At 54.0% G+C, this 25,654-nt stretch overlaps 2 protein-coding genes across 7 annotated transcripts in view; both read left to right on the plus strand.

The window, feature by feature from the left end:
- TTLL1 (TTL family tubulin polyglutamylase complex subunit L1) overlaps positions 1 to 9,608 on the plus strand; it is a 32,120-nt gene extending 22,512 nt beyond the window's left edge. For 4 of the 6 annotated variants that reach the window (XM_045554729.1, XM_045554728.1, XM_045554733.1 and 1 more), the window contains 4 exons: positions 1,944 to 2,087; positions 4,353 to 4,454; positions 7,000 to 7,163; positions 9,345 to 9,608. In XM_045554729.1, coding sequence (XP_045410685.1) covers positions 1,944 to 2,087; positions 4,353 to 4,454; positions 7,000 to 7,163; positions 9,345 to 9,474 — 540 coding nt within the window. In that variant the 3' untranslated portion in view covers positions 9,475 to 9,608. Of the gene's footprint in view, positions 1 to 1,943; positions 2,088 to 4,352; positions 4,455 to 6,919; positions 7,164 to 9,344 lie in introns of those variants that run through there. The other 2 variants (XM_045554732.1, XM_045554734.1) reach the window with 2 other exon arrangements.
- A 6,601-nt stretch (positions 9,609 to 16,209) lies between these two features.
- Positions 16,210 to 25,654, plus strand: part of PACSIN2 (protein kinase C and casein kinase substrate in neurons 2) — a 141,961-nt gene continuing 132,516 nt past the window's right edge. The window contains exon 1 of the mRNA XM_045554738.1: positions 16,210 to 16,377. The gene's annotated coding sequence lies outside the window, so the exon portion shown is untranslated. The remainder of the gene's footprint in view (positions 16,378 to 25,654) is intronic.

Here is a 25,654-nt window from a genome sequence, read left to right on the forward strand (position 1 = left end):
ACCTCCACGAAGCACTAGAAGTGGCCTTGCTTTCCATACGGTGCTATCTGTAAATGCTGCACTTTCCAGTGCGAGAAAGTGCTTTCCCTGATAAACCTAAGCTTTAACCCTGAGTGAAAGGTTTGCACGGCTCCCTTTTACAATTGAATAAAGAATAGCTGTCATGCCGAACACTGGGATGTTGTAAAGCATCCCTTTCTCCTGGTGAGGCTGATGAGCCGCACCCCTGCTGGCAGGAGGCTGGCAGGCCAGCCGCGGAGGTGGCAATGCAGAGGACCGCTGGTGACAAGAGGGCGGGGCCTCAGTGCTGTGACAGGTGCAGGTGTGGGGGCCTGAATGGGCAGATTGACCCTGCTGCAGGGCTGTGAGGGCTCCCTGGTGTCGGAGGACCAGGGTCAGCAGGCAGAGAAGGGCAGAGAGTGCAGGGTGCGTCTGGATGTGTGTGATGTTTGTGGATTGATTTGATGAATTGTTTTGAGATAATTGATAAAATAATGTTCCTACAGACCAAAAAACAGGAGACATTTACTTGCTTTTTATATTTACACGCGTGTAAGATGGTGTTTTGCTATGTATACTTTACATTTCTAGAACTTTTCCTTCCTTTTCATGATTATTTTTAGGTTATATATAATGTAAAATTTGCTACTTTAACCACTTTTAAGTGCACAGTTCTAAGAACATTCACGTTGTGCAACCATCACCACCATCCAGCTCCAGAACTCTTTTCATTTTGCTAAATTGAAATTCTGTAGCCATTAAACTTTTTCTTTAAAGGTGGCCATGAACTTTTTCTTGGTAGTAAAGAGAATCTATGACTGGAATAAGAAAGGAATTGGTGGACAGTTAGCCCAGCTTTTCCTCTAACTTCCCGTAGTCCTTTTCTAGGGATACAAACCCTGAGCTGTTGGAGAGTCCATTTTAGGTGAACAAGCTTGGACACCTCATCTTTTAAAGTATTTTAATAAAAATACATGTATAAAAGGGATTTCACTATCTCCTACCTTGAAAAGGTACTTTTTTTTTTTTTTTTGAGACAGAATCTTGTTCTGTCAGCCCAGATAGAATGCAGTGGTGTCATTGTAACTCACTGCAACTTCAAAGTCCTGGGCTCAAGTGATCCTTTTGCCTCAGCCTCCTGGGTAGCTGGGACTACGGGCATGTACCACCATGCCCGGCTAATTTTTTTAATGTATTTTTAGCTGTCCAGATCATTTCTTTCTATTTTTTAGTAGAGACAGGGGTCTCGCTCTTGCTCAGACTGGTCTCGAACTCCTGATCTCTTGAGCGATCCTCCCGCCTCGGCCTCCTGGAGTGCTAGGATTACAGGTCTGAGCCACTGCGCCTGGCCTGTGTGGTGCTTTTAAACTGCAGTGTGTGACACAGCTGTCTCAGGTTGGCTTCCCCAGGAAAGAGATGGGGGCAGAGATCAGTGTGTGGGAGGTAACGGGGCCCAGTGTCAGGGCAGCACCCATGAGGGAGGGAGGAAAGCAGACCCGGGAGACGGAGGGTCAGGGCGTGATGCTGCTGCAGGGGAGCCCTGTTGGCCCTGGGGGCATGGGGCTGGGGTGGCCCTGCAGAGCTGTCCCTGAGGGAGGCATCAGCCAGTCACCAGGTCGTGCCAGCTAACCGAGGGCAGCTCCCAGGGAGGGTCTTATCAAGAAGAATGAGCGCCTTGGTCTTAGAGGAGGTCTGGGCAGCACCGCACCGCACGTGCTGTGAGATGTGAATGATCGATTATGAGAATGTGGGGAGGTGAGCGTTTTAAAAATATGCACATACTAGGAGGCCCAGATCTCCGTGGGTGGGGGTCCCGTTTGCCTGGTGGGATGCCTGTCGCACGCCCAGGAGGCGCTCAAGAAATGTTTGAGGAAGGAGAGCAAGCGACTGGCTTCCTCTGGGGCGTTTGGCCTGAGGGGACCCCCGCCCCCTTCCGTCACCAGGAGGACTACAACCACATCCACGGGGGCAAGTGGACTGTGAGCAACCTGCGGCTCTACCTGGAGAGCACCCGTGGCAGGGAGGTGACCAGCAAGCTGTTCGACGAGATCCACTGGATTATCGTGCAGTCCCTCAAGGCTGTGGCGGTGAGTGCGGGCGGGCGGGGCGGGAGTGCGGGCGGTTCTCAGATGTGTCTGCAGTGGGGCGCTTCTGTTCTTTTACTAAAAATACCTGTTTTTACCTTCTCACTGCCTACATGTCTGCCAGAGGCTGAGGTCATTTCAGGAAGGGACAGGGCCAGCTTCCGGCCAGGTGCCACCAGGGGAGCTGGGCAGCCTCTCCGGGGTAGCCACAGGCCCTGGGCGCCCTGCGGGAGTGCTCAGTCCCCTGGACGCCATTAGCTCCACCTACACCCACGGAGTCGGTAGTGACTATTCTGGCATGAACTGGGATTTCGGAGGTGGACTTCCAATGGCCTCCTCATTTGGGGGCATCTTTTTATGTTTTTATTTTTTTTAAGCCAGGGAAATTTAGCAGTGGGGGGTTGTATACCAACCTCAGTGACACTAATGTTAATAAGTTCTGATAACTCACCACCATCAGACCAGCTGGGGCATCTTGACTTTGTTATTTCATAGATATTTAGGGTTGGAAATATCCTGCCTCTTCTTTTTTCTTAACCTCACGTCTTCTGTTTGCTTGCTGGTTTGCAGTGTGCATTCGTGTTTTGTTTTGTAGTTTTAAAGCAGGTGCCCATCTTTTCCGAGGGGGAGGGAAGGAATGCACGCTGAGCACTGCGCCCAGGGCTGCACAGCTGGCGTCCCTGAGGTGGTTTGTTTCCCCGTGCAGTTTCAGGCCAGGCCCCACCACGGCCTGACAGGTGACTGTGCTCCAGGACCCACCCTTGCGGACCCTCAGACACCTCATCTGTGAAATGGGGACCATGACACCGATATCTCGGGTGGTTACATGAACAAGTGCTCTGCGGAGATTAGTTTAACTGTTGGGAAGAATTCAGTGCTGTTAATCCCTTAACACACGTGACTTTGTGACTCTTTGTGCCTGATTAGACCAGCCCTTTCCGTCCCCTTCTTGGCCCACTTTAGTTTCCCCTGGATTGACAGAACTTTGAGAAAAAGTTCCCTGTTTAGTCAAGAAAATTTGTGTTCTCTATTCTGGCCTTCTGGCCTCTGTATCTCCTGAGCTGAAAAGCTATTAGATTTCTAAGGCTTTTCGGGTCTTTGGAGCAGGGCTTTATTTGTTGTTTTTATTCACTTAGCAAACATTTTATCACCTGGTTTTTACCAGGTATGTTGTCTTCAGAGAATCTAGGGTGAGGCAGATGGAGAGACAGGCACGGGAGAGGGGCCGCAGGATAGGAGATGGGGTCTCAGACCACGGAGGCCAGACCCGGAGCGGCAGGCGGGACAGGGAAGCTGAGAGCCACGGCCTGGCGGGGATCACTGTGCCTGGAGGCAGAAACAGAGCAGGGTTTGGGAAATGACAGGTGGGTTAGCAACTTCCTGTCTTACAGACGCTTTTGGGGACAGTGGTCTGGGCACTGGCAGGGGTTAGGACACCAGGCTTTCAGTGGAAATATAATTGTACTCGATTACGTGAGGAAAAAGCCCGCCAGAGCCCGGCCTTCCTCCCTCAGTAAGTAAGAAGGGTGGCCCTGGCCCAGGCCCCCCGAGGAGTTTCCAGCTAACCAAGTGTCTTGCTGGAGCCGAGTCCACATGCCCACTAATGTATGAAAAGGCCTCACTGCCCTGTCTCTGGTTCACTGACCGGGGTGCACGGAATCTCTGGGGAGCCTGTAAAACTGCCTGCTGGGCCGCTCCCAGAGGTTCGAATCCAGGCAGGCTGGGCAGGGCCCAGGAATCTGCATGTTAAGCAGGCAGCTCGTGTTTCTTACATACCTGGAGAACAGTTTGTCCACGGTCTATCTAGGTTAAATGGAATTGAAAATTACAAAGGAAATTCAAAAACTGTGAGTAAACAGATTTACTTTTGTCCCTGGGAACAGGTTCATGATCTGGGCCAGAAGGGGTAACAAGCACCCTGGAGGGGACTAGTGTTTGTCTGTGCTGAGGCAGCACAGGCCTTGCCTGCAGGTTTCCGGGCTTGGGCCGGATGTCTGTCCACTCGGAGGACAGTCTCACGCTGACAGAGGCGCTCGGTGCTGGTGGTCTGAAGAGTGAGGTGTCGAGACACCAGCTACTGCCCCATTGGTTGCCTCCGGCAGGTTGGGGACAGTGCTCAGTCTCCGAGCCCCAGGGAGGAAAGGGAGAGGGAGGGCAGGAAGATGGGAGCCCTGGCTACAGGCAGTCAGGACCGTGAGGAGGGGCCTGCTGGTCTCTGAGGCGTTGGTCTCAGCGGTGCCCTCGGACACTGGCTGTGTAACCCGCCAGCCACTGTCTCTGCAGCCGGTGATGAACAACGACAAGCACTGCTTTGAATGCTACGGCTACGACATCATCATCGACGACAAGCTGAAGCCCTGGCTGATTGAGGTAACTGTCAGCAACTGTACCTGGTCACCCCCACCCCGCCCCTCCATATGCTGCTGCCCAGAATTGGGCTTGACAGTCCCCTGGCCAGCTTGGACAGTTTGCTGGTGGTGGAAGTTTGAGGACACCCAGCTCTCACCTCTCGGGAGCCTCACCCACAGAGAGGGGGCTGTGGCCCACCTTCACATGAGCTTGGTGGCCATGTCGGCCTGGCCTCCAAGATGCTTCCAGGCTAGTGTGGGCTCCATCAGTCCTATACCCTGTCCCTGGGCCCTGCCCTGTCCCCATGTGGGGCACTGTTCCCATCCAGGAAAGGAGCTCACAAACTTGGAAGCCCCTGGGCAGCGGTAGCATGCTATCCAGAGATGCAGGGCGTGCTGTTCTTTGGCATGTGTGAGGGCGTAGTTTACAAGCAGTTCATCTGCCTGTTTCAAGTAGAGAGGTTGCAGTGGTGGCTGTTCCAGAAAGAGCGAAGTGCACGCCCTGCATACCCTCCCTGTTCTTGTTTTTGTTTTTTTAGAGACAGGGTCTTGCTCTGTGGCCCAGGCTGGAGTGCAGTGGTGCGATCATACCTCACTGCAGCCTCCAATGCCTGGGCTGAAGCAGTGCTCCCACCTCAGCCTCCCAAGTAGCTGGGACTACAGAGACGGGTCTTACTGTTTCCCAGGCTGGTCTCAAACTCCTGGGATGAAGCGGTCCTCCTACCTCGGCCTCCCAAAGTGCTGGGATTACAGGTGTGAGCCACTGCACCCAGTCCCACCCTGGCTGTTTAGTGGTGCCTTTTCCTGGTGCCAAGCCTGGAAACCGATGCTGCATCTGCAGCAGTGGGCACAGATGCACCTGAGGCCCAGACTTCAAACTGACCTTGCTAAGGTTGCCCTGCAGTTGATTTGAAGCCAGGAGGTGGAAGTTCAGGCCTCTGAGAGGACACGGCGAAGAGGAAGAGCTTCACACCTCTGGGACATCAAAACAAAAGCATTCTAGTTCTGTTGGTTTATCTCCCTGCTGATTTGGAGGTGAACAGCTTAGGCTCTTCAGCTCGGTCACATTTTGAGCCAGGACACCAGAGTCTCCAATAGAAGGTTGTAGGGAAAGTCAGCAGGAACCCCCTGTAGGAAGCTGCTGGAAGAGCCAAGTTATCAGAGAGCGAGCTGGTTCCATAACAGTGTTCCAGGCAATGTGCTTGTCACACTGCCGAAGCTGTGTGTGTGTGAGGGGGAGTAGATACACAATATTTGTATTTTCATGTCCACCATCTTAAATAGAGTAACTCAAAGGAGGTGACACTTTCCTTGATGAGCTAGGATATTAATTGTGAACATTACTTCTTAATATAATAATTCTTAATCTTTGCATATTCATAAGAAGAATTACAGCGTTGTGATATACTCAGTGGTAATTTTAGGGGCAGCTGAGGTCTGTGCAGTTCTTTGGTCCTGTGCACGTCAGGCCCCTGCCGGCAGCAGCACAGAGAGACAGTCTGACCGGGGCAGCCTGGACAACTTGGTACATTTGCTGCCCGAATCTCCACGGCCCGGAACAGCTCACCAGACAGCTGACCGCGGTCACCGGAACAGTCTGCCTAAAGTACACAAGTGACTAGGTGGTGCCTGAGGGCCTGGGGACGCTCCTTGGAGTGAATGTCTGCATTTGAACAGGTGGACTTTGTGACGCTGCTTAGCTTCCCAGAGGGCTTGGGGGACAGACTTTCCATGTGTTGGGCGGGTTGCTCATTTGGGTCCGAGTGCTGCTTTACTGGTGAGGTAGCTCTCTCAGCAAAGCGAGGAATTATGCCTATACTTAAGCCCCACACTGCTGCATGGTCAGGGTTCTTGGTTCCCTGGTCCTAGCAAACCTCTGGGCAGCTCTTGCTACTTAGGACAGAGCTGATAACACAGGTAAATGCTGAAATTATGTCTGTGATGTGTGTTGGCCCAGAATTTTCATTTATGTGATAGCTGATTTGTGAATCCTAATCCTAACCCTGTCTTTAAGTATTATTTATATTTCATGGAACAGCTAACAAAAGTAGGTCACAAAATGCTTCCTGTACAAGTTGCTCTGAAAGTATTAGATACTAACAGTATTGGCCAGGCGTGCTGGCTCACGCCTGTAATCCTGGCACACTGGGAGGCCAAGGCAGGAGGATCGTTCAAGGTCAGGAGTATGAGACCAGCCTGAGCAAGATGGAGACCCCGTCTCTACTAAAAATAGAAAGAAATTAGCTGGACGACTAAAAATATATATAGAAAAAATTATCTGGGCATAGTGGCACATGCCTGTAGTCCCAGCTACTCGGGAGGCTGAGGCAGGAGGATCGCTTGAGCCCAGGAGTTTGAGGTTGCTGTGAGGTAAGCTGACACCACAGCACTCTAGCCCAGGCAACAGAGTGAGACTCCTCTGTCTCAAAAAAAAAAGAAAAAAAGATATTAACAGTATCAAGTGATGGCACTTTATCTAAACTGTAGCCGGCGCTCTCTCCTGTGGCGCACGTTCATCCCGGAGGAGCGAGCGGTGCGAGCGGGAACCGTGGTCTCTCCCATCACAGGTCAACGCATCCCCGTCTCTCACCTCCAGCACCGCCAACGATCGAATCCTTAAGTATAACCTGATTAATGACACCCTCAACATCGCGGTCCCTAACGGCGAAATTCCAGACTGCAAATGGAACAAGTCCCCCCCAAAGGAAGTTCTTGGCAATTACGAAATTCTGTAAGTTTGCGTGGGACTGTGCACTTGTCCCTCTGTGTGTCAGGGTGACATATGCCAAGGTCCCATTTGGGTTTTCTGGGCATATGTGGACTCACCTTATTTGGGCAGAGTGTTTCATTTATTGATGACATTATGGACTAGATCACGGGGGTAGCAGAAAAGCAGTTTGGGTGGTAGCATTACCGTTGTCTAGTCTCCTGCGAAATCAGTGTTTCTGAGGCACTTGCCACCTGCCAGGCTCCGTGCTGGCTGCTGGGACAGCTCGGGGCAGGGTGGGTGGGGCGCTCGTCTCTCACGGGTTGCTCACACCCTGCCTTCACCACTTGGAGCTGGGTGACAGTGAGGAGCTCACTGCCACTGTTTGAGCCTCAGTTTGTACACCTTTAAATGGGGATAAGATCTGTCTTACAGAATGGGAAGGAAAAGATGGTAATAGAGCTCATCTTTGAGGGCTTACCACATGCAAGAGCTGTGCTGAGTGCTCTACGCGCATTGTCACATTATCGTCCCTAGTGACCTCGTGAAGTAAGCGGGGATATTAGCTCCATTTGACAGATGTGGAAACAAAGGCTTATGGTGGTTAAATGGCATGTCTGTAGTGACAAGAGTGGGAACAGAGTGAGAGCCCGTCGGGAGGGCAGTGGTTGTATACAGTATGGCTCATTCCTGAGAACAGCCCACCCTGGGTGCCAGCTGCCGGCCAAATGCTCCGTTTTGTTTGTTTTGTTTTTCAAGCAACACAGACCGGCACAAAGGCTCAGCAGACTGGTACCCATATGTGGTCCTTTCCTCCACCCATTCTGCCTTCTCACCCCCTGCCCTGGAGCAGGCTACTGGGGCCGACCACGAGCCAGGCAGGTGGTCACCGCAGCCATGGATCAGTGCCGTAGGCAGGGACAGGCAGGAGCAAGATAACGTAGTCCGGGGGCTCCAGTGGTCCCTGGGGTAGGGGTGTCTGACCTGGAAAGCCCCCACAGGTGGAACTGTCAGTGTCCCTGGGGCGTCCTCTGTCCAGCTTTGCTGTGTCATGGGGACTGTGGCCACGTCTCTCCTTGGAGAGCCAGGGAGGAGAGCAGGGCCCTCGTGTCGTCCTGATGTCCCCACCCCAGCGCAGTGGTCCCTGGAGCGTCTGCCGCAGACAGTTAGCACGGGCCTGCTTCCCTGCTTCCCTTTCAGTCCGCCTGCCACCAGAACCCCCATGTGGAAAACACATTCTTTCTGTTTGTTTGTTTATTTCCCCACTCCTACTGTGAGCCAGGAAAATGCATTCTTCAGCCTCAGGCGTGTCTAACCCGTACCCCATTCAACATGCAAGTTCCTTTTGGAAATAAACATGTAACAGAATTACACCCTTTTCTAGAAGTCAGCAAAATTAGCATTTGGCTAATGCAGCCTAACTGAGCATCTGAGTCCTTTTGTGTTTGATATAAATGTCTGCATGTAACTGAGGGTCCTCAGTCAGGATGGTCAGTGTGTCACACCCAGGGCTGCACTTTAACAGTGGACAGAAATGCCCTTTGTACTCTGCTCTGCCGAGTGATGAGCTCTGAACTCGGGGTCAGGAGTCCTGGACGTTAACCCTTCTGCCACAGACCGGCTGTGGGACCCAGGGACACTGAGCAAGCCTCTAGAGCCCGGTTCCGCAGGCACGGACGCTAATTGGGAAACAGGCAGTTAAAGATAATGGGGAGGGGTGACCTGGGTCACAATGGAGGAATCTTGTGCCATGTGAACTGCAGGGCCTGCCCTTGTCCTGGTGCCCTCCTGGCAGGTCACTCACACCCCCATTCCGAGTCTGAAATGGGGTTAGTCACCCCTGTGCACAGGTGCTGTGTGCAAAGTAAGTTCTGTCTGTCACTACCCTGGACTGATGCAGTATTGTCGCTCATTTCCTTTGGTGTCATTGCCAAATTTGATCTAGTGGCCTGTATAAAATGCCAGCTGCAGGGAGGGTGGGTAGGGAGAACTGCCCACAGTAACAACCCAGCACAGCTGTGCTCTCGGGCGCTGTGGCCTTGGCTAGTGTTTGGGGGTGTGTGGGTGGGCTGCAGCCAGGCAGGGTGGGGGAGCCAGGGCCTGGTCAGGCTGCTTCTCTGGTGACATCGTGTTTGCCACACAGCAGTGCTTGTTGCTGCTGCCTCTGAGGGAGCTCACTGTGACCCTGGAGCTGTTTGTTTCCAGGTACGACGAGGAACTGGCCCAGGGTGACGGGGCTGACCGAGAGCTGCGGAGTCGTTCGGGCCAGTCGCTGGGGCCCAAAGCGGGTCGATCGAGAGACTCGGGGAGAACTGTCCTCACAACCTGGAAGTGACACCAACCTGGACATGTCGAGGCCACTCACTCTGCCTGGGCCCCTGCTGAAGACCTATTTTGAAATATCCTTTTTCTAGAGCTTTTTTCCTTTCCTAAGCCCTGTAAATAAATAAAGGCATGTCTTTGAAAGGTTATGGCGTCTATGTCATCAGTGCTGGAAGAGCCGAGTCACATAAATGTATAAAACTAGTTCTTTTTTTTTTTTTTTTTTGAGACAGAGTCTTACTCTGTTGCCCGGGCTAGAGTGAGTGCTGTGGTGTCATCCTAGCTCACAGCAACCTCAGACTCCTGGGCTCAAGCGATCCTCCTGCCTCAGCCTCCCGAGTAGCTGGGACTACAGGCATGCGCCACCATGCCCGGCTAATTTTTTCTACATATTTTCAGTTGTCCAGCTAATTTCTTTCTATTTTTTTAGTAGAGATGGGGTCTCGCTCTTGCTCAGGCTGGTCTCAAACTGCTGACCTCAAATGATCCTCCCACCTCGGCCCCCCAGGGTGCTGGGATCATAGGTGTGAGCCACCGCAACCTGCCCACAACTAGCTCTTTTGACAGAAACTAACAGCTCCAGGCCGGGGTGGTGGCTCAGGCCCGTAGTCCCAGCTACTCGGGAGGCTGAGGCAGAAGGATTACTTGAGCCCAGGAGTTGGAAGTTGCTGTGAGCTGGGCTGACGCCACGGCACTCTACCCAGGGCGACAGTGAGTCTCTGTCTCAAAAAAAAGAAAGGAAAAATTAACAGCTTCAGTGTACGATTTAGTTTATTATAAGGTATACACATTTTAAAATATTTTGCACTGAATTAAAACAAAAAGCCTGTTTTACAGAATAATGCTGCTGTGAGAGAATAATGCGTTCAACCTGACAGCTGTTCTGGTTTCATTCCTTTTTACTGGAGTGCGATTTTGAAGAAAATGGGCAACTAGAAATATTCCTCAGTAACGTATCTTCACCAAGGCCTTTGTCTAGGTGCCACTTCACGTCCGTAGATGAGTCTGTCATAGATCTAAGCAGATGAGCACAGACAGTTCCTGCTGTGAGGCTTTGCGACGCCAGCATCTGGGTTCGGCGCACTCAGAGGTAAGTGCTGTGGCAGCCATCTTCGGGGACAAGCCACATGATGTGGTGTGTCTACACGAAGCCACCCTGGAGTCCAGTGACCCACAGCAAAACAGGAGGAACCTGAGTCCACTGGGTAGACTGATGGATGCATTCGAATAGCTCCTAAGATGGGCACGTTACTCTTAGTAAGCGCCTTTTACCAATGGCATATTTGCTGCTGCTTACCGAAGCTGCGTGCACTGTCTTGAATCTATCTTTAAAACCCCCAGCCAGGCGCGGTGGCTCACACCTGCAATCCCAGCACTTTGGGAGGCGGAGGCCCAGGCGGAGGATCAGAGGATCGCTTGAGGCCAGGAAATCAAAACTACCCTGGGCAACATAGTGAGATCAAATCAGGTGGGCACGGAGGCCTGGGCCTGCAGTCCCAGGTTCTCGAGAGGCGGAGTGGGAGGATCTCTTGAGCCTGGGAGTTCAAGGTTACAGTGAGCTATGATGACGCCACTGCACTCCAGCCAGGGAGACGGAGTGAGAGAGACCCATTTCAAAAATAAAAACAAGAACTCCGTACCTATTTTGATGTTAGTAACAGGATTTTGGTCTCTCAGGATACACCCTTCAGATGGGTCTTCCCCTGCCTGGTGCCTGTGCAGGCCGAGCGCCCTGGTGAGACGTGTGCTGAGTGAATGTGTTGTGTTGTGTGTATGCACACAATTTTAATGATGTTTCACTGACAATAGGGAAAAGGCCCTACTTAGTGTGTGTGGCAGAGGGTGGGGATGGCAGTAACTACGTAAATGCACTTGGTACAACATAAAGTGAAGGCAGCAGACCACGACTGGCACTCAGCCAGCCTCCCCCAAACTGCACTTTGGGAGAGCCTTGTCTGCTCTTCCGACTTGATCCGGTCTGGATGTGCGTTTGTGCATTCCTTGATGTGTAGGCTGAATGTTTGTTGTTGAGGGTGGGTGTGCTGTGAGTCTCTCAGTCGGACCTGGGCTCAGAGCCTGGCTCTGCATTTATTAGCTGTGTCCCAAGGCTGTCCCCTGGCTCGTTGGTCCTTTGTTTCCTAGTGTATAAAACGGGGATTAATTACATTTGCCTCAGAAGTCACCAGTGCCACAGCACAGGGACCCTGCGTGCCAGCCTCACCCTTGTTTGCTGTCTCCCTACCCCGGGAGGGGGTGTGATCTGTGTGGCTGGTGACCCCCCTCGGCTCTGCACACGGTGGGAAAGACATTCCTGTTGACCTCTGCCGGCTTTTCCACCCGCCGGTTCTGACAACCCCAGTTCTCAGGGGATCTGGGACAAGGGTGGAGTCCCTGGCTGGGAATGTTGGCCTCCGAGGACTGAGGCCGACATTCCTCCTGTCGGAGGACCAGAGTGGTTAGTTTGCTGGTGGCCGGGTTGCTAGGTGAGGGTCTCTGCTAAATGGATTTATGTCAAATATTGACTGTTGCATTAGTGATGTCATGTTCCGTGCAGATGTTTCCTCTGAACACTTCAGAACACACGGGTAGGAAGTGTGCGCAGCCCGAAGCCGGCCCTGGGAAGCTGCTGGGCTGCAGACGGCCGTGCTCGGTGGGCCCTGGTGGGAACCGTGCAGGGTGACAGTTTCTGTTTTCTCCTCGGACCCCATTATTCTTTCCCTCTTGGTGGGGTGGGTCCCCAGGTCTGAGGGTTGCACCTTCTGGTCATTTTCCCAAAGTCTGATACGTTTGATTTTCCCAGCGTAAACTCCTCCACCCGCCCCCGGTGTTAGTGAGGTGCTGCTCCCCCCCAGCCGTCCCCACGCTGGTGACAGCCTCCTCCTCACGCTGTCTCCCGTCACCGCAGCCACCCCCATCCTGGGCCACTGCTGGAGTCCCCACCAGTCTCAGCCTGTGGACATCTAGGCTCCACCTTCTGCCCTGCAGGACTTTTCTAATGGGTCATTTCGCCCCAAAACACAGTGATTCTTTGGTGCGCTCCGTGGAGGGTCCTGAGCTTGGCGGGGTCCGGGAGGGCCTCTGGCCCAGGCTCCTGCCTGCCAGCTCTCCTGGCCTGTTTGCAGCTCACCTGGCTCTTCTCTGCCTGGGGCATCCTTCCCCGCCCCCCCGCCCCCCTGCGGCACAGAGGTTTCTAGCTGTGCTGCTGAGCTGCCTGGCCCTGGGGCTCCCTGAGGCCGAAGGGCAGGCCAGGGTCTGCTGCAGAGCCCGGGCTCCCTGCTGAGGGGCCCAGTGCCTCCCACAAAGTGTTCACTGTGTCACCTAAGCACACTGTGCCCAAATGGAGTTCCCCATTGTGAGCCGGTGGGAGCACCATCCAATTTCGATTCCTGTTTCTGGTTTAGGAAGATGAGGAATTTTATGTCTTTTCTGATTGGTCCTGAACCATATTGCATCTTATATGCCAAGTTAAAAACAGCATTCTCTGGTGAAAGGAATCGAAAGAGATAAAAAATAAATATAAATAATAAAATAATAAAATAAGGAAAGTATCTCCTACCTCTGTCCCCTGCAGCATTCACAGTGCACCTCTTTTTGATTTTTGCCACTCTAATTCTGTCCCCTCGGCCACCCTCCCCTATTCGTTCCACCACCCCCTTCCCCCCCCACCTCCCGCTGCCTTTCTGAAGGGCACAGCCCTGACCAGTCAGGTGCTGCTGGGACATCTCCCTGGCTTCCAGAGCTGGGACTACTGAGTGAGCTCTCCTGGGAGAGGGTGGGCTGGGGGAGGAGACGGGTGGGCTCACGCTCCTGCTGTGAGATCTCTCCGGCTGTGGCTGAGGACTCCAGGGCAGGCTGGACTCCGCCCGCCATCTCAGCCCTGCCATTACATGTTGGGGCTGATTCCAGTCTGGCTGGAACAGCAGCTGGGCTGGCCAGGCCACTGAGCACAGGGCTCCAGGAGTGCCCCCAGCCACCCGGAGAACAGGGCCTCCTCGGTGGGGGCTGTGGCTGCCCTGCTCACCTTCCGTCCCCAGACCTTAGGCCCTGCCGGCCGGCAGCTCTCCACAGACAGCATCAGATGGTGATGGGTAAGGAAAAGATACCTTTTTTTCTTTTGTAGAGACAGGGTCTCACTCTGCCTCCCAGGCTGGAGTGCAGTGGCATCATCATAGCTCAGTGCAACCTCAAACTCCTGGGCTCAAGCAATCCTCCTGCCTCAGCATCCTGAGTAGCTGGGACTACAGGTGTGTGCCCCCATACCTGGCTCATTTTTAAATTTCTGTAGAGACAGGGTCTCTCTCTGTTGCCCAGGCTGGTCTTGAATTCCTGGGCTCAAGTGATCCTCCTACCTTGGCCTCCCAGAGTGCTGGGATTACAGGTGTGAGCCACTGCACCCAGTTGGGAAAAGATATCTTAAAGGGGCCCACAAGCGGGCTGGGAGCTGTTCTAGCTGAAGAGACCACATGCTGTGGGCTCCTGTCCTACCATGCACTGTGGGTTCCTGGCCTGTGACATTGTCCCCAAGAAAAAGAAAGCAGCCGTGAGAGCTGAGAGTGGGCCCAGCCCTCACAGCTTGGTGTCCTCCTGTTGAACATAAACAACTGCACAAAACATCCACACCAGGCAAGGCCACGCTGTGACTGTGATAACCAGGACATAAACAAGAACCCTCTGTAATAAAGTCTGAGCATGGACAACAGCATGAACATCATCCAGGCCACAAAATGTGGCAACAACCCCGCCCCCAGCCCCCACCCGGCTGAATAACAGGAATGGTTGTGGCCATTTCACCAATCACAGCTTCACTCTCGCTCTGGGTTCCCCAGCCTGGAGGCAAGGTTTGTTAAAGGTCCCTGATCATAGAGTCACCCCTGCTTCCTGAGAGCAACCAATCCAGATCAGAGCCCTGAACTTACGCCCTCCCCAGATCACCCAGCGCACACCCAGACCCTGTGAGTCCCTCCCGGCACCCCCACGCTGCCCTGCTGTGTGCTCCCGGCTATGCAACAAGCGGTCGCCAACCTGTTCACCGCAGCGCTGCCCCTGGCGGGCTCTGGGGGGAGAACGCGGGACTGTGAGAACCTATAGTGAGTCAACATGGGGAATTGCACTACTTTGGACATGGCTGAGTTGGAAGCAACATTGAATTCTTCCCCGAGGTTGGCAGAGGCCCTGTTCATCCCTGGACAACAGGTAACCACACTCTCCGTTCAGTGGGTGTTGCAGGAGCTGCAGGTGCTGTGAGTGAATGACGGATGGCGGAGCCTCAGAAGGGCTCGGAGAAGGAAGCTGGCCTTGGGCGTCACCGTGCACCGGCCGCCACCCTTCACTGCGAGGTAGCAGGCGCTGCTGGAAGGGGGCAGTGCTGTAGTTATTTAACTTTTACAAATTGCATTTCCCACAAGGCCTTAGGGGTGCACTAGATTAAAAAAATCAGCACCTTAATCAAGGATGTTGCCATGGGAAGGAGCCTTGGCCCTCACAGGTTCAGTCCTTCACTGGGCAAAGGCGGAGCAGGTCCAGGGGAGGGCAGTGACTCCCCAGGGTCACATGGCTGGCGAAGGGTAGAGGCTGGCACATGTGACGTAGCACTCAGTTCTTTCCACCACAAGGTGCCGCCTCCGTATCAGGAAGGCAGAGGTGGAGGCTGAGGTGTCTTAGCAGGAAACACCTGGTCACAATGGCAGCTGGATAACATTGAGAGGGTGAAACTGGAGATTATATAATTGACAAATATTGACAGTGGCTCACCATATATAAGGTTTAGGAAATCGGAAGACGCATGAGGGGCCAGGCGCGGTGGCTCATGCCTGTAATCCTAGCACTCTGGGAGGCTGAGGCAGGAGACTTACTTGAGGTCAGGAGTTCAAGACCAGCCTGAGCAAGAGTGAGACACTGTCTGTACTAAAAATAGAAAAAATTAGCTGTGAGTGGTGGCACTCGCCTGTAGTCCCAGCTACTGTGGAAGCTGAGGCAGGAGGATGGCTTGAGCCCAGGAGTTTGAGGTTGCTGTGAGCTAAGCTGATGTCACGACACTCTAGCTCGGGCAACGGAGCAAGACTCTGTCTCAGAAAAAAAAAAAAAAAAGAATTTGGACCAATTCCATAGGCACTAGGGAGCCATTGAATGTTTTTGAGGAGCAGAGTAACATCAGTGTTCTTAAGAGATGTGACTCTGGGAGTGGTCCAGAGAGTCTGTGGGGAGAGGCTGGAGGGAGGCCCAGCAGTGAAGGCAGCTGCAGGGCTGAGGGTGTGGACTAAGGCAGGACAGTGAGGACAAGGGGCAGGGGTGGGAGGTGTGCTCGCAGGGCCTGCTCACCCGGAGGATCTGCAGAGCCAGGAACGATTCTCGGTGGCCCAGCAGGGGGCGTGTATGTGAAAGGGGTTCGAGCCTTGAAGGTGGAAGTAGGTGAACTTCCCAAAGCTGCGTTAACTCCAGTACTTTCCAGGAGCTGTTGAGAGAGGTCACGTTATTCATGGTTACGAAATAACACTGCTTCGCGGTAACAACCGAATAATGAGAAAGTCACCAGTTAGCCTCCCTTCCTGCATCTTGCACTAGTTAAAAGGAAATCGGAACTTTCAGAACAAGAATTAAAATAAAGACTATGGGAAAGCTGGACTTGTAGGCAAACTTTTTTTTTTTTTTTTTTTTTTTTTGAGACAGGGTCTCACTAGTCACCAGGGCTGCAGTGCAGTGGGGTCATCACAGCTCACTGCAACCTTCACCTCCTGGGCCAAACGATCCTCCCGCCTCAGCCTGCCTGTAGCTGGGACTGCAGGCGCTACCAAGGAGGCAGACTTCCTGGTGCGCAGGCTCCCCAGGCGGAGTCTCCGGTGTGGCAGAACCTGTGGAGCACAGCCGAGAGCCAGCCAGCCCGATCCTGCTTCCCGAGTTCATTCCCAAGGAGAGAGAGGTGAGAAGGGAACGGTCCCCATGCAGGGCAGGAAAGGCTGGGACCGTGGAGGGCAGGCACGTAGGCACCCCAGAAGGGGCCAGAGAGGGCCTGAAGGAGCCGAGGGCAGCAGCGTGGAGGTGTGGGGCAGGTGTGGGGCAGGTAAGGGGCTCTAGGCGCATCTGGGCCGATGCTGTGCAGACAGAGGGCGCCGCGGGACCCGCGAGGCGCTTTAGAAGGGCCGGCTGCTGGGTGCCCCTGAGCCCTCTTGGTCTGGAAAGGGCCTGACGCTCTAAGTGGGCCCTGTGGACACGTCTCTGCCGCTAGAGTGTGTTTCAGATGCCTGGAGTCAAGAGGATCAGTATCTGTAAACAGATCCCTCAGGATACAATGTGGGGAACGGTGGAGAGGGGTCGCCTGGCGAGGTGGGATGGTGAGGTGGGATGGCGGCCGGGTGGGCGTTTGGGGACTGGAGGACAAAGAGATGTTTGGGAAGTCGAGTGGACAGGACATGGCGGGAGGATGGGTGAGGAAGCTGGACTTGTGGGCAAACTCTTTTTGGTGCACGGATGTCCCAGGGAGGATGCCTGGGAGGTTCCATTCACAGAGGCTGCTCTGGGCGGCAGGTCCCAAGGGAAGACGACAACTGTAGTATCAGAGATGTTGAGCTCGGGGAATCTTGGGGACACTCAAATGGGGTGTCACATTGGCACTGTGATGGTCTGGTGCTGGACAGGGACACAGAGCTGAGGGATGTCTGAGATGGGAAAGGACTCTGTGGACGGGGCTGAGATCGCCTGAGAAGGAGGAAGGCTGCCCCAGGGGTGTAGGTAGCATGGCGAGAGCTGCATGGGGTCACAGGGCTGGGACTTCACAGCTGGCATCTGGGGTGGTCCTTGGGGGGGCACTGACAGTGTGGTGGCCAGATCCACGAGGAAGTGTCTCAGCTGCACAGACAAGTCCTTCAAGTAGAGCGGCAACGGGGGGCAGAGAGGAAAGGGGGTTCCAGGAGGGGCCGAGCACTCCATTCAAGGTCATCGCGTCTTACAAGCTTCACTCATTGACTGAAGTTTCCTGGGTCCTCTGTGTGCCATGCGCTGTTCTAAGTGCTGGGGACACTTTGCTACGAGAGGAGACAGCCCCCGGCCTTACGGAGTGTAAAATCCAGTGGGTGCTGGAAGAGAAAGCATCGCTTTGAATGGTATATTGAGGCACAACTCACGTACCATAAACTCACTCGTGGTGAGTGTCCGATTCAATGATTGTTAGCAAGTTTACAGAGTTGTGCAACCATTGCCACAGTCCAATTTTAGAACATTTCCATCCTCCCCAGCCAGCTCCTTTGTGCCCATTCGCAGTTCTTCCCCTTCCTCCTCCCGGCCCTGGTGACCATGAACCTGCTTTCTGTCCCTATAGATTTGTCTTTTCTGGACATTTCCTATAAATGGGATCCTACAGGATGTGTTTTGTCGCACTAGCTTCTTGCTCTCAGCGTACAGGGCTTGAGGTCCGTGCATAGCGTAGCACGTAGCAACACTTCCTTTTTTCTTTTTCTTTTCTTTCCTTTTTTTCCCCCATTTTTAAATGTTTCTGTTTTTTTATTACCATTTCCTTTTCGTGGCCAAATCGTGTTCCACAGTGTGGATGGCCATACCACATTTTGCTTCCCCATTCCCCAGTTGATAACAGTTGGCAAAAGTGGTTTCCACTCTTTGCTATTGGGAATAATGCAGCTATGACCATTTGTGCCTGTCTTTGTGTGGACAAATGTTTTCATTTCTCTTGGTCAGATACCTAGAAGTGGAATTGCTAGGTCATATGTAAATTTATGTTTAATGTTAAAGAAACTGTTGGACGCCTTTTTCGGCCTCCACCCATCTGCACCCAGATGCTCAAAATAAACAGCGTTTTGCTAAAAAAAAAAATATTAAAAAAAACTGTAAAAATATAAAGAAACTGCCCAACTAGTTTCCATAGTGGCTGCACCACTTCACACTCTCACCAGCAGTGCCTGGGGTTCCAGTTTCTCCACATCCTCCCAGCACTGCTGCCATGGTCCTTCTTATTGTAACCACCCTGGTGAGTGTGAAGTGCTGTCTCACTGTGGTTTTGATTTGCATTGAGTATCTTTTTATGTGCTTATTGGCCATTCTTGGGAGAAACCATTTTGAAGGGTGGTTTTGCACTGCTCATAGGAGATCATGACGTCCCTCTAGTTCTTTGGTAGAGGTTTCATTGCCTCTTCCTTGAAGCCTTTCCTGATGACTCTAGTCTATGCTGGTCTCCCCCTTCTCTTAAGTTTTAAAGCATAAGTCAGATCCTATTGGAGCCCTAGTGTCCTCCAAGGGCCTCCCCTGGAATGTAAAATAAACTTGAGCTCCTCACCTCGCTGGCTCCCCCCCACCCCACCCCCCAACTATACTCGCCTTCTGCCAGTGCTGGTTTTGCTGGAGGCACAGCAATCCTTGCGTGTGCATGCCTCAGGGCCTTTGCACTGGCAGTCCTTCCACTGGGACTCTCTTCCCCTGATCTTTGCAGGGCTGGCTCCTTCTCTTCACTTGCAGCGGCCTGTCTGTCACCTTCCAGAGATGCTGTCCCGGTGGTCCTTCTAGCCCTGCTCTTAGCACCTTCTTCTGTTTTCTCCAAAGCACTGGTCACTCTCTGAAATGACCTTAGGTGCTGGATTGCCTTTTTGCTTCTCCCTGACAAAGCCATCAGCTCTGCGTGCCCACACCTGGCCCTGATCTCGTATGCAGCAGGCGCTCAATAAACGATGGTTGAATGACCGGAGGAACCCAGGTGTCACTCATTTGGGATGGTCCTCGCCCTCCGCCAGTGCCGCTCCTGTTGCCTGGGTCTTTGCCACCCACCCCCAGGCTGAGATAAGGAGGAACTCGAGGGCAGGGGTGACATTCTGTTCTCCACGCTCAGAGGCACTCTTGGTCACTTGGTGCACCATTTCTGGACAACACTAGAGCAACAGACAAGCCAGAGAAAGACCAGGAGGCTGGTGACGGATGGCTAGAATGTCAAAGAAATTTAGTCTCAAGAAGGGAAGATTTAGGGGTGACACAAAGTATTGCGAGGGCTGCTAGGTGGCGAGGAGTGTGACGTGGCGTGTGCTGAGGGCACAATGAGCAGGAGGGCGCAGAGGGAACGGGGTGAGGTGGCTCAGCCGAAGACGGTGTGCTGGAGCCCCTGGGGGCTTTTCGGGGTCATTCCAACCCGGCAGCAGAAATCATACCCAGAGAGGCAACCGAGGAAGGGCTTGGTTATCCTCAGGGGTCTCAGAAACGGAGATCAGGACACCCCGCAGGGGGTTGAGTGGGAGGAGCTTGCGGAGTCAGCTCCACCTAGCAGGTGGGGAGCCAGTGCCTTGACTGGGGGTCATCAGAGGACACAAGCCAAAGACGCTGGGGGTCTCACTGGCATGCTTGGACATAACTAGGCCACCATCAGGGGAAGGTCAGACAGGCTTATGCCACCAGTGCACCTGGTCACCAGGGCTGGGTGCCCCAGCCTGTGGGGGGCTGTTGAGGTACTGGGAAAATAGGAAGTTTTAAAGATTTGCAGTACAGAGGGGCTTTCTGTTAGCATTGCCTGGGTGCAGAATGGTTCATCTTATGAGGCAGTGAGTCTCCTGTCACAGGGAGAGTTCAAGCGGAGGCCGAATCACCCCCAAGGATGTGGTAGGAAGGATACATGAGAAGGAGGCTGGAACCTGTGGCGTGTGGGCCTTTCTGCCTCCCACCCGGGAGTCCCGTGTGCCGAAGGCAGGTGCTGCACTGACCCGGCTTCAGGGAAGACCTGGAATTTAGCTCTGGGACTTCTGGGATCAGGGAAGGGCCTTGGGGTGGGGAGGAAAGACCGCAGCGAGCGGGTGCCAGCCTGAGAGCTCTGGGGAGGAATTTCTGTTCTCTTGCTGATTTTTGAGTGTCCCCCGCCCCACAGCAGGGCTGCCCACAAACGCAGGCGCTTGCGGTCTCGTCCACCGCAGCAGCCCAGCGCTCACAGCAGTGTCCAGCTCAAAGCCGCTCAAAGCCTGGGCTCTGGAATCGGAAGCCCTGGGGGCAACCCCTGCCCACCTGCGGGCCGTGTGGCCTCGGGTTGGCTCCTTCCCCACTCTGAGCCTGTTTCCTTGCAGATGGTGATGTGAGGGTGACAGTTATACCTGCCTGCTAGGTGGCTGAGCTTGTGCACCAGGCCCCGGCCTGGGTGCCTCACTACTATTCTCAGCAGTGATGACGACACACCTGTTGCTGGGTGTGCCCCTCCTGCCCACTCTCCCCTGGGCAGGCAGTTTCCAGCCCCTGCCCACTGCCTGCTGGCGTCTCCGGCAGAGCAGCCGGCTGGTGGAGCCGGGACGTGGCCAGTGCCAAGGGAGGGTGAACGTGGGGCAGGCAGAGCCCTGGGCCGGGTGAAGGCTGAGTCACAGCCATAAAGCTGGGGGTGTGTCACGGCACAGGACACCCACTTCCGGCCTGGAAGGTGCCACGTCCCATGCCTCACAGGCAAGTGAGCCCAAACAGAAGGGCTCTGAGAAAGAAAGGCAACAGGGAGGCGAATGGAAAGTTTTGACTAACCGCTGCCCAGGCACCCCTTCAGCCTGGGAGCGTTCCTGGAGCATCAGACCTCAACCCGCCCCTCACCGATCCTGCCACTTGGCCTGGAGGGGCCTTTCCAGTCACAGATGCAGTTGAAACTTCAGGGCATCCCCCTGCCTAGCTATCGTGCCCCCCAATCCCCCTCACCACCCTGCCAGGTCATGCTGTCCCTGTACCTGGCATGCACTCCCCGCCCCCAGCTGAAATGCTGCTCATTCCTAAAGCCCAATTAAAACATGTTTCCAAGGCTGGGTGTGGGGGCACACGCCTGTAATCACAGCAATTTGGGAGGCTGAGGTGGGAGGATCATTTGAGGCAGGAGTTCGAGACCAGCCTGGGCAACATAGTAAGACCTTGTCTCTACAAAAAGTAAAAAACAAATTAGCTGGGTGTTGTGGCAGGTGCCAGTCCTAGCTACTCAGGAGGATCGCCTAAGTCCAGGAGTTTGAGGCTGCAGTGAGCTATGATTGTGCCGCAGCACTCCAGCCTGGGCTACAGAGTGAGAACCTGTCTCAAACAGAACAAAACAAAAACCCCACATTTCCCTGAGGCTTTCAACCATCCTCTGGCACAGCTCCTGCCGCCGCCCTCTGCCTGTCCTTGACATTTCAGGCCCTGGATAACGCCCGGCATGTCAGCGGCTGTGCCTCTCCCTCCTTCCATGAAATCATCGTCTTTCCCCAGCTTGAGTAGTTATTTAATGGCTCTGTGACCGCAAGCATTTTTATACAGCTCCACACATATTCACATTCCTCACAGGTGCCTTTTCTGTTCTTATAGTCTCATGACACGAGAGCCTATACCATAAAATGCTTTTCTTTGAAATTTATGCAAAGGTGCTGAGATCCTACATCCACAAAAATACCTGCACACAGGTGCTTGTAGCAGCTTTATACATACTTGCCAGAACTCTGAAGCAGCTGAGATGTCCTCCAATAGCTGAATGAATAAACAAGCTGTGCTACATCCAGACAGTGAGACATTATTCATTGATAAAAGGAAAACCATCAAGCCATAAAAAGACTTGGAGGCTGTAATCCCAGTGACTTGGGAGACTGGGGTGGGAGGATCATTTGAGTCCAGGAGTTTGAGACCAGCCTGGACAACATAGTGAGACCCTGTCTCTAAAATGAGAAAAATTAGCCAGGCATGGTGGCATGTGCCTGTAGTCCCGCTACTTAGGAGGCTGAGGTGAGAGGATCACTTGAGCCTAGGAGTTGGAGGTTATAGTGAGCTATGATTGTACAACTGCACTCCAGCCTGGGTGACAGAGCAAGGTCCTGTTTCTAAAAACTAAAAAAAGAAAAGAAAAGACCTGGAGGAACCATACTCCTAAGTGAAAGACGCCAACTGAAAAGGCCATGTACTGTATGTTCCCGACTCTATGACGTTCTGGAAAAGGGTAAACCACGGAGACAGTAAAACGATCAGTGTCTGCCAGGGGTGTGGAGGTAGGGAGGGAGGGGTGAGTAGATGGGGCCCAGGGGATTTTTAGGGTGGTGAAACTCCTGTGTATGATACAGCAATGATGGACACATGCATTGACCAAAACCCACAGACTGTGCAACACACCCAATGAACCCTAATGTAAACTATGAGCTTGAGTTAATAATAATGTATCAAAATTGGTTCATCAGTTGTAGCAAACGTACCACACTAACACAGGATGTAAATGGCAGGGGACACTGGTGCGGGGGATGCAGTAGGTGGAAAATCTTCTTATTTTCCTGTCAGTTTTTCTGTAAACCTAAAACTGCTCTAAAAAAATAAAGTCTATTATTTAAAAAAATATGTATCACTACCCTTTTCTCTGTAGCACCGAGGATGCTTATTCTGTCCCATTTCCATGTTCTTCCTCGGGAAGACGCCTCGCTCCCCTCTTTTCCTCCCCAAAGGCCTCCGCCACAGCAGAGGTTTGTCAGACTTCCTATCCTGCCGGTGCTGCGGGTGAGCCGGCCACGGGTGACGTGGCATCGGCTGCCAAGGAGCGCGCACACTGCGGATTCGGTCCGCGAACTGTTCCCAGGACCCGGCTTGGGTGGCGGGCCTAGGGGCCTGGGCCAGGTCTAACCTGGGTGGGGGCCTCAGAGGCCAGGTCTGAGATGGCTGGGTTCAGGCCCTGGCATCACCCTCACCCGCTGAGCAAGGTTTTCCGCTTCTATGAGCCTCACTTTCCTCTTTGGTGAATCAGGAGGGTAACTCCTACCTCACGGTCGCTGGAAGGATTGGTGGCTCATTCTGGGCACCCCCCCCTACCGTTAGGCATGGGGTATGGCTCCTGCCTCGGTCCCTTGTCATCTGGCTGGGAAGGGGAGGCCAGGTGTTTTTAAAACAATGCAAAAGTTAGCTGACTGCAGTCTGACAGACAAAGAGCAGGAGAAGCATCCTAGGAGACGAGTTTGCTTTCTCAGGAAGCAGCGGAGGGACGGGGGTCTGAGGCCTCCCAGGAGGGTCTCCAAGGAGGAGCACCATCTGACCATGGGGGCTGGGCGGGCTCAATGGGTGACAGTGCTGCACTAGCAAGCCCTGGACACACGCTGTTGATGCCAGCCTGGCTCCAAGGCCAGTGCTCGGGTGGAGTGAGAAGGGCGTGGCTTTGGAACCACACAAGAGCTGTGTGGCTTTTACCTCTTTGAGCCTCAGTTTCCCCATAGGCAAAGTGGGATTGTTGTGAGGAACGCTGAGCATGTGGCTGGCCACCATGGAAGGGGATCAGTTGGGTGGCACCAATTCAGCCCCTTGCACCCTCCCTGGGCACCTGGCACAGGGTCTGCTCCGGTAGGCAACTGACTGGCTGACTGGCCAGCTGCAAGCATGAGGGAGTGGGTGGCTGGGTCGGTCCCAGGGCGGTCCCATGAAGGGCCTGGATCTGGGTGCCCGCTGTCTGGGCACACAGCAGGAATGCCGTGCCCTGTAATTAACCCAGGCCGGGCTTGGCAGGTGGGCAGGTGGGCGGGCTCTCCCCAGGGCCCACATGATACCTCCATCAGCCTTAATGAGCACGTGCTGTAATCTGAAACCCTGCTGGAACCAGTTGCACAGAGAATAGAGCTGTCACAACAGGAAGGGTGTTTTCAGTGCCTGCCCAGAGGGACAGCAGGAGGGGGCCTGGGCCTGCTGCTCTCCTGCCCCATGGCTGCCAAGACCCACATGGCTAGAGGTGGCTGTGAGAGGGTGCCCAGGCCGGGCGCTAGTTCAGGCTCTTTTGGCCGCTGTGACCTTGGCTCGTAAACTGTTAGGAGGTGGTTTGCCCAGGGTCTTCAGGGATCTGCTGGCTCCAGCTCTCCACTCCCAGTGCCCACTGCCCCCCCCCGCCCCCGTGGTGTCCTTCCCAGTCCTGCTGACCTTCCAGGACCTGCTCAGACTCCTCCTCCGAGTCCCCCAGGGCCTCTGTCCCTCTTCCAGCAGAGTCTCTTGAAGGTGGGGAGTGTGCATTTTTCATTCATACCTAGCACGGTACACACAGCGTTATGTGTCTGCCGAGCTAAGTTAGAGGGAGAGGCAGGGTTGGTGCAGGGGAGGAATACTGGAGTGGGAATGGAGCCCGAGTTTGAGAGGGGATCTGACTCTAATGGCTGGGAGACCTCGGGCCACTCACTAGGACTTAACTGGCCATCCTTTGGGGTCTTCTAGCTTCGATGTTCTGAGGTGCCAAGTGCGTGACATAGCCTCCTCCTGCCACTCTCTGCTCCCTGCCCACACCCTGCCCGATACTGCCCTTTGGTGCGAAATCGCCACCCAGGCCTGCTTATCTTGGCCCGCCCATTGTGGTCTACTCTCCCTCGGAATGTTCCACACTTCTGAGCCTCTGCCATGTGGTGGGCAGAGTTGTAGGTCAGACGATTCCGAACCATCAGTGACCCGCACGGGCCAGGATGCACCATCTGTGGCCCAGACCCAGAGAAGAGAAAGGGGCTGACCCTGGCAGTCCTCAGGGCAGAGGAGCTGCTGGAACTTGACAGGGAGCTGGCCTTGCCCACCCCTGCCCCCAGGGGGCTGTTCAGATTGGAGTGTGGGTCTGATGGGCCTCTATCTGGTCGCAGGCTCCTGCAGAGGGGGTGGGGGAGGAGTGGGAGGGGCAGGGGGTGGTGGGAGGGAATGCTGGCAGCGGGATGGGGCGCCCGCAGGATGGGGAGACGGAGCCTGCATTCCTCTGTGGGTGATAACACCAGTGGGCTGGGTGCTCACCAGAGCCAAAAGTCCAACTCCCCTGAAACACGTCCACTCTCAGGAGGCAGAAGCCCTTGGCTTGGCTCCCCTGGGGCAGGGAGTGTGGCGAGGGAGGGAGTTGGGGGCCAGCACGTTGTGCTGGGGCCTGCCAGCACCTCAGCTGCCTGCTCTCCTCTTTTACATACATAAAGGGAGATGTCTCTACAGTCAGAGACGGGGACAGGACAGCAGGGGCCAATAACCAGCACCAGCCTAGCAAGCTCTTACTGTGTACTGTCCACTGAGCACCTTCCACACCTGTGCACACCGAATTCCTCAATAGCACCTGTGAAGAAGGGCTGGGCCATGTCCCTAGTCCAGATGAGGACATGGAGGCTGAGGAGTGAGACTTGCCCAAAGCCGCATGGATTATAAAGGGTATGTGGGAGCGGATTCCAATTCATCTCTATCTTTGTCCCAGGATGACAGGAAGGGATGTTCTTGGGCACACGATTATGGCATAATTTGCTGTTTGATTGTATGTT

Source organism: Lemur catta, chromosome 6 (assembly GCF_020740605.2).
Source record: "Lemur catta isolate mLemCat1 chromosome 6, mLemCat1.pri, whole genome shotgun sequence".
NCBI classification, from domain to species: domain Eukaryota; kingdom Metazoa; phylum Chordata; class Mammalia; order Primates; family Lemuridae; genus Lemur; species Lemur catta.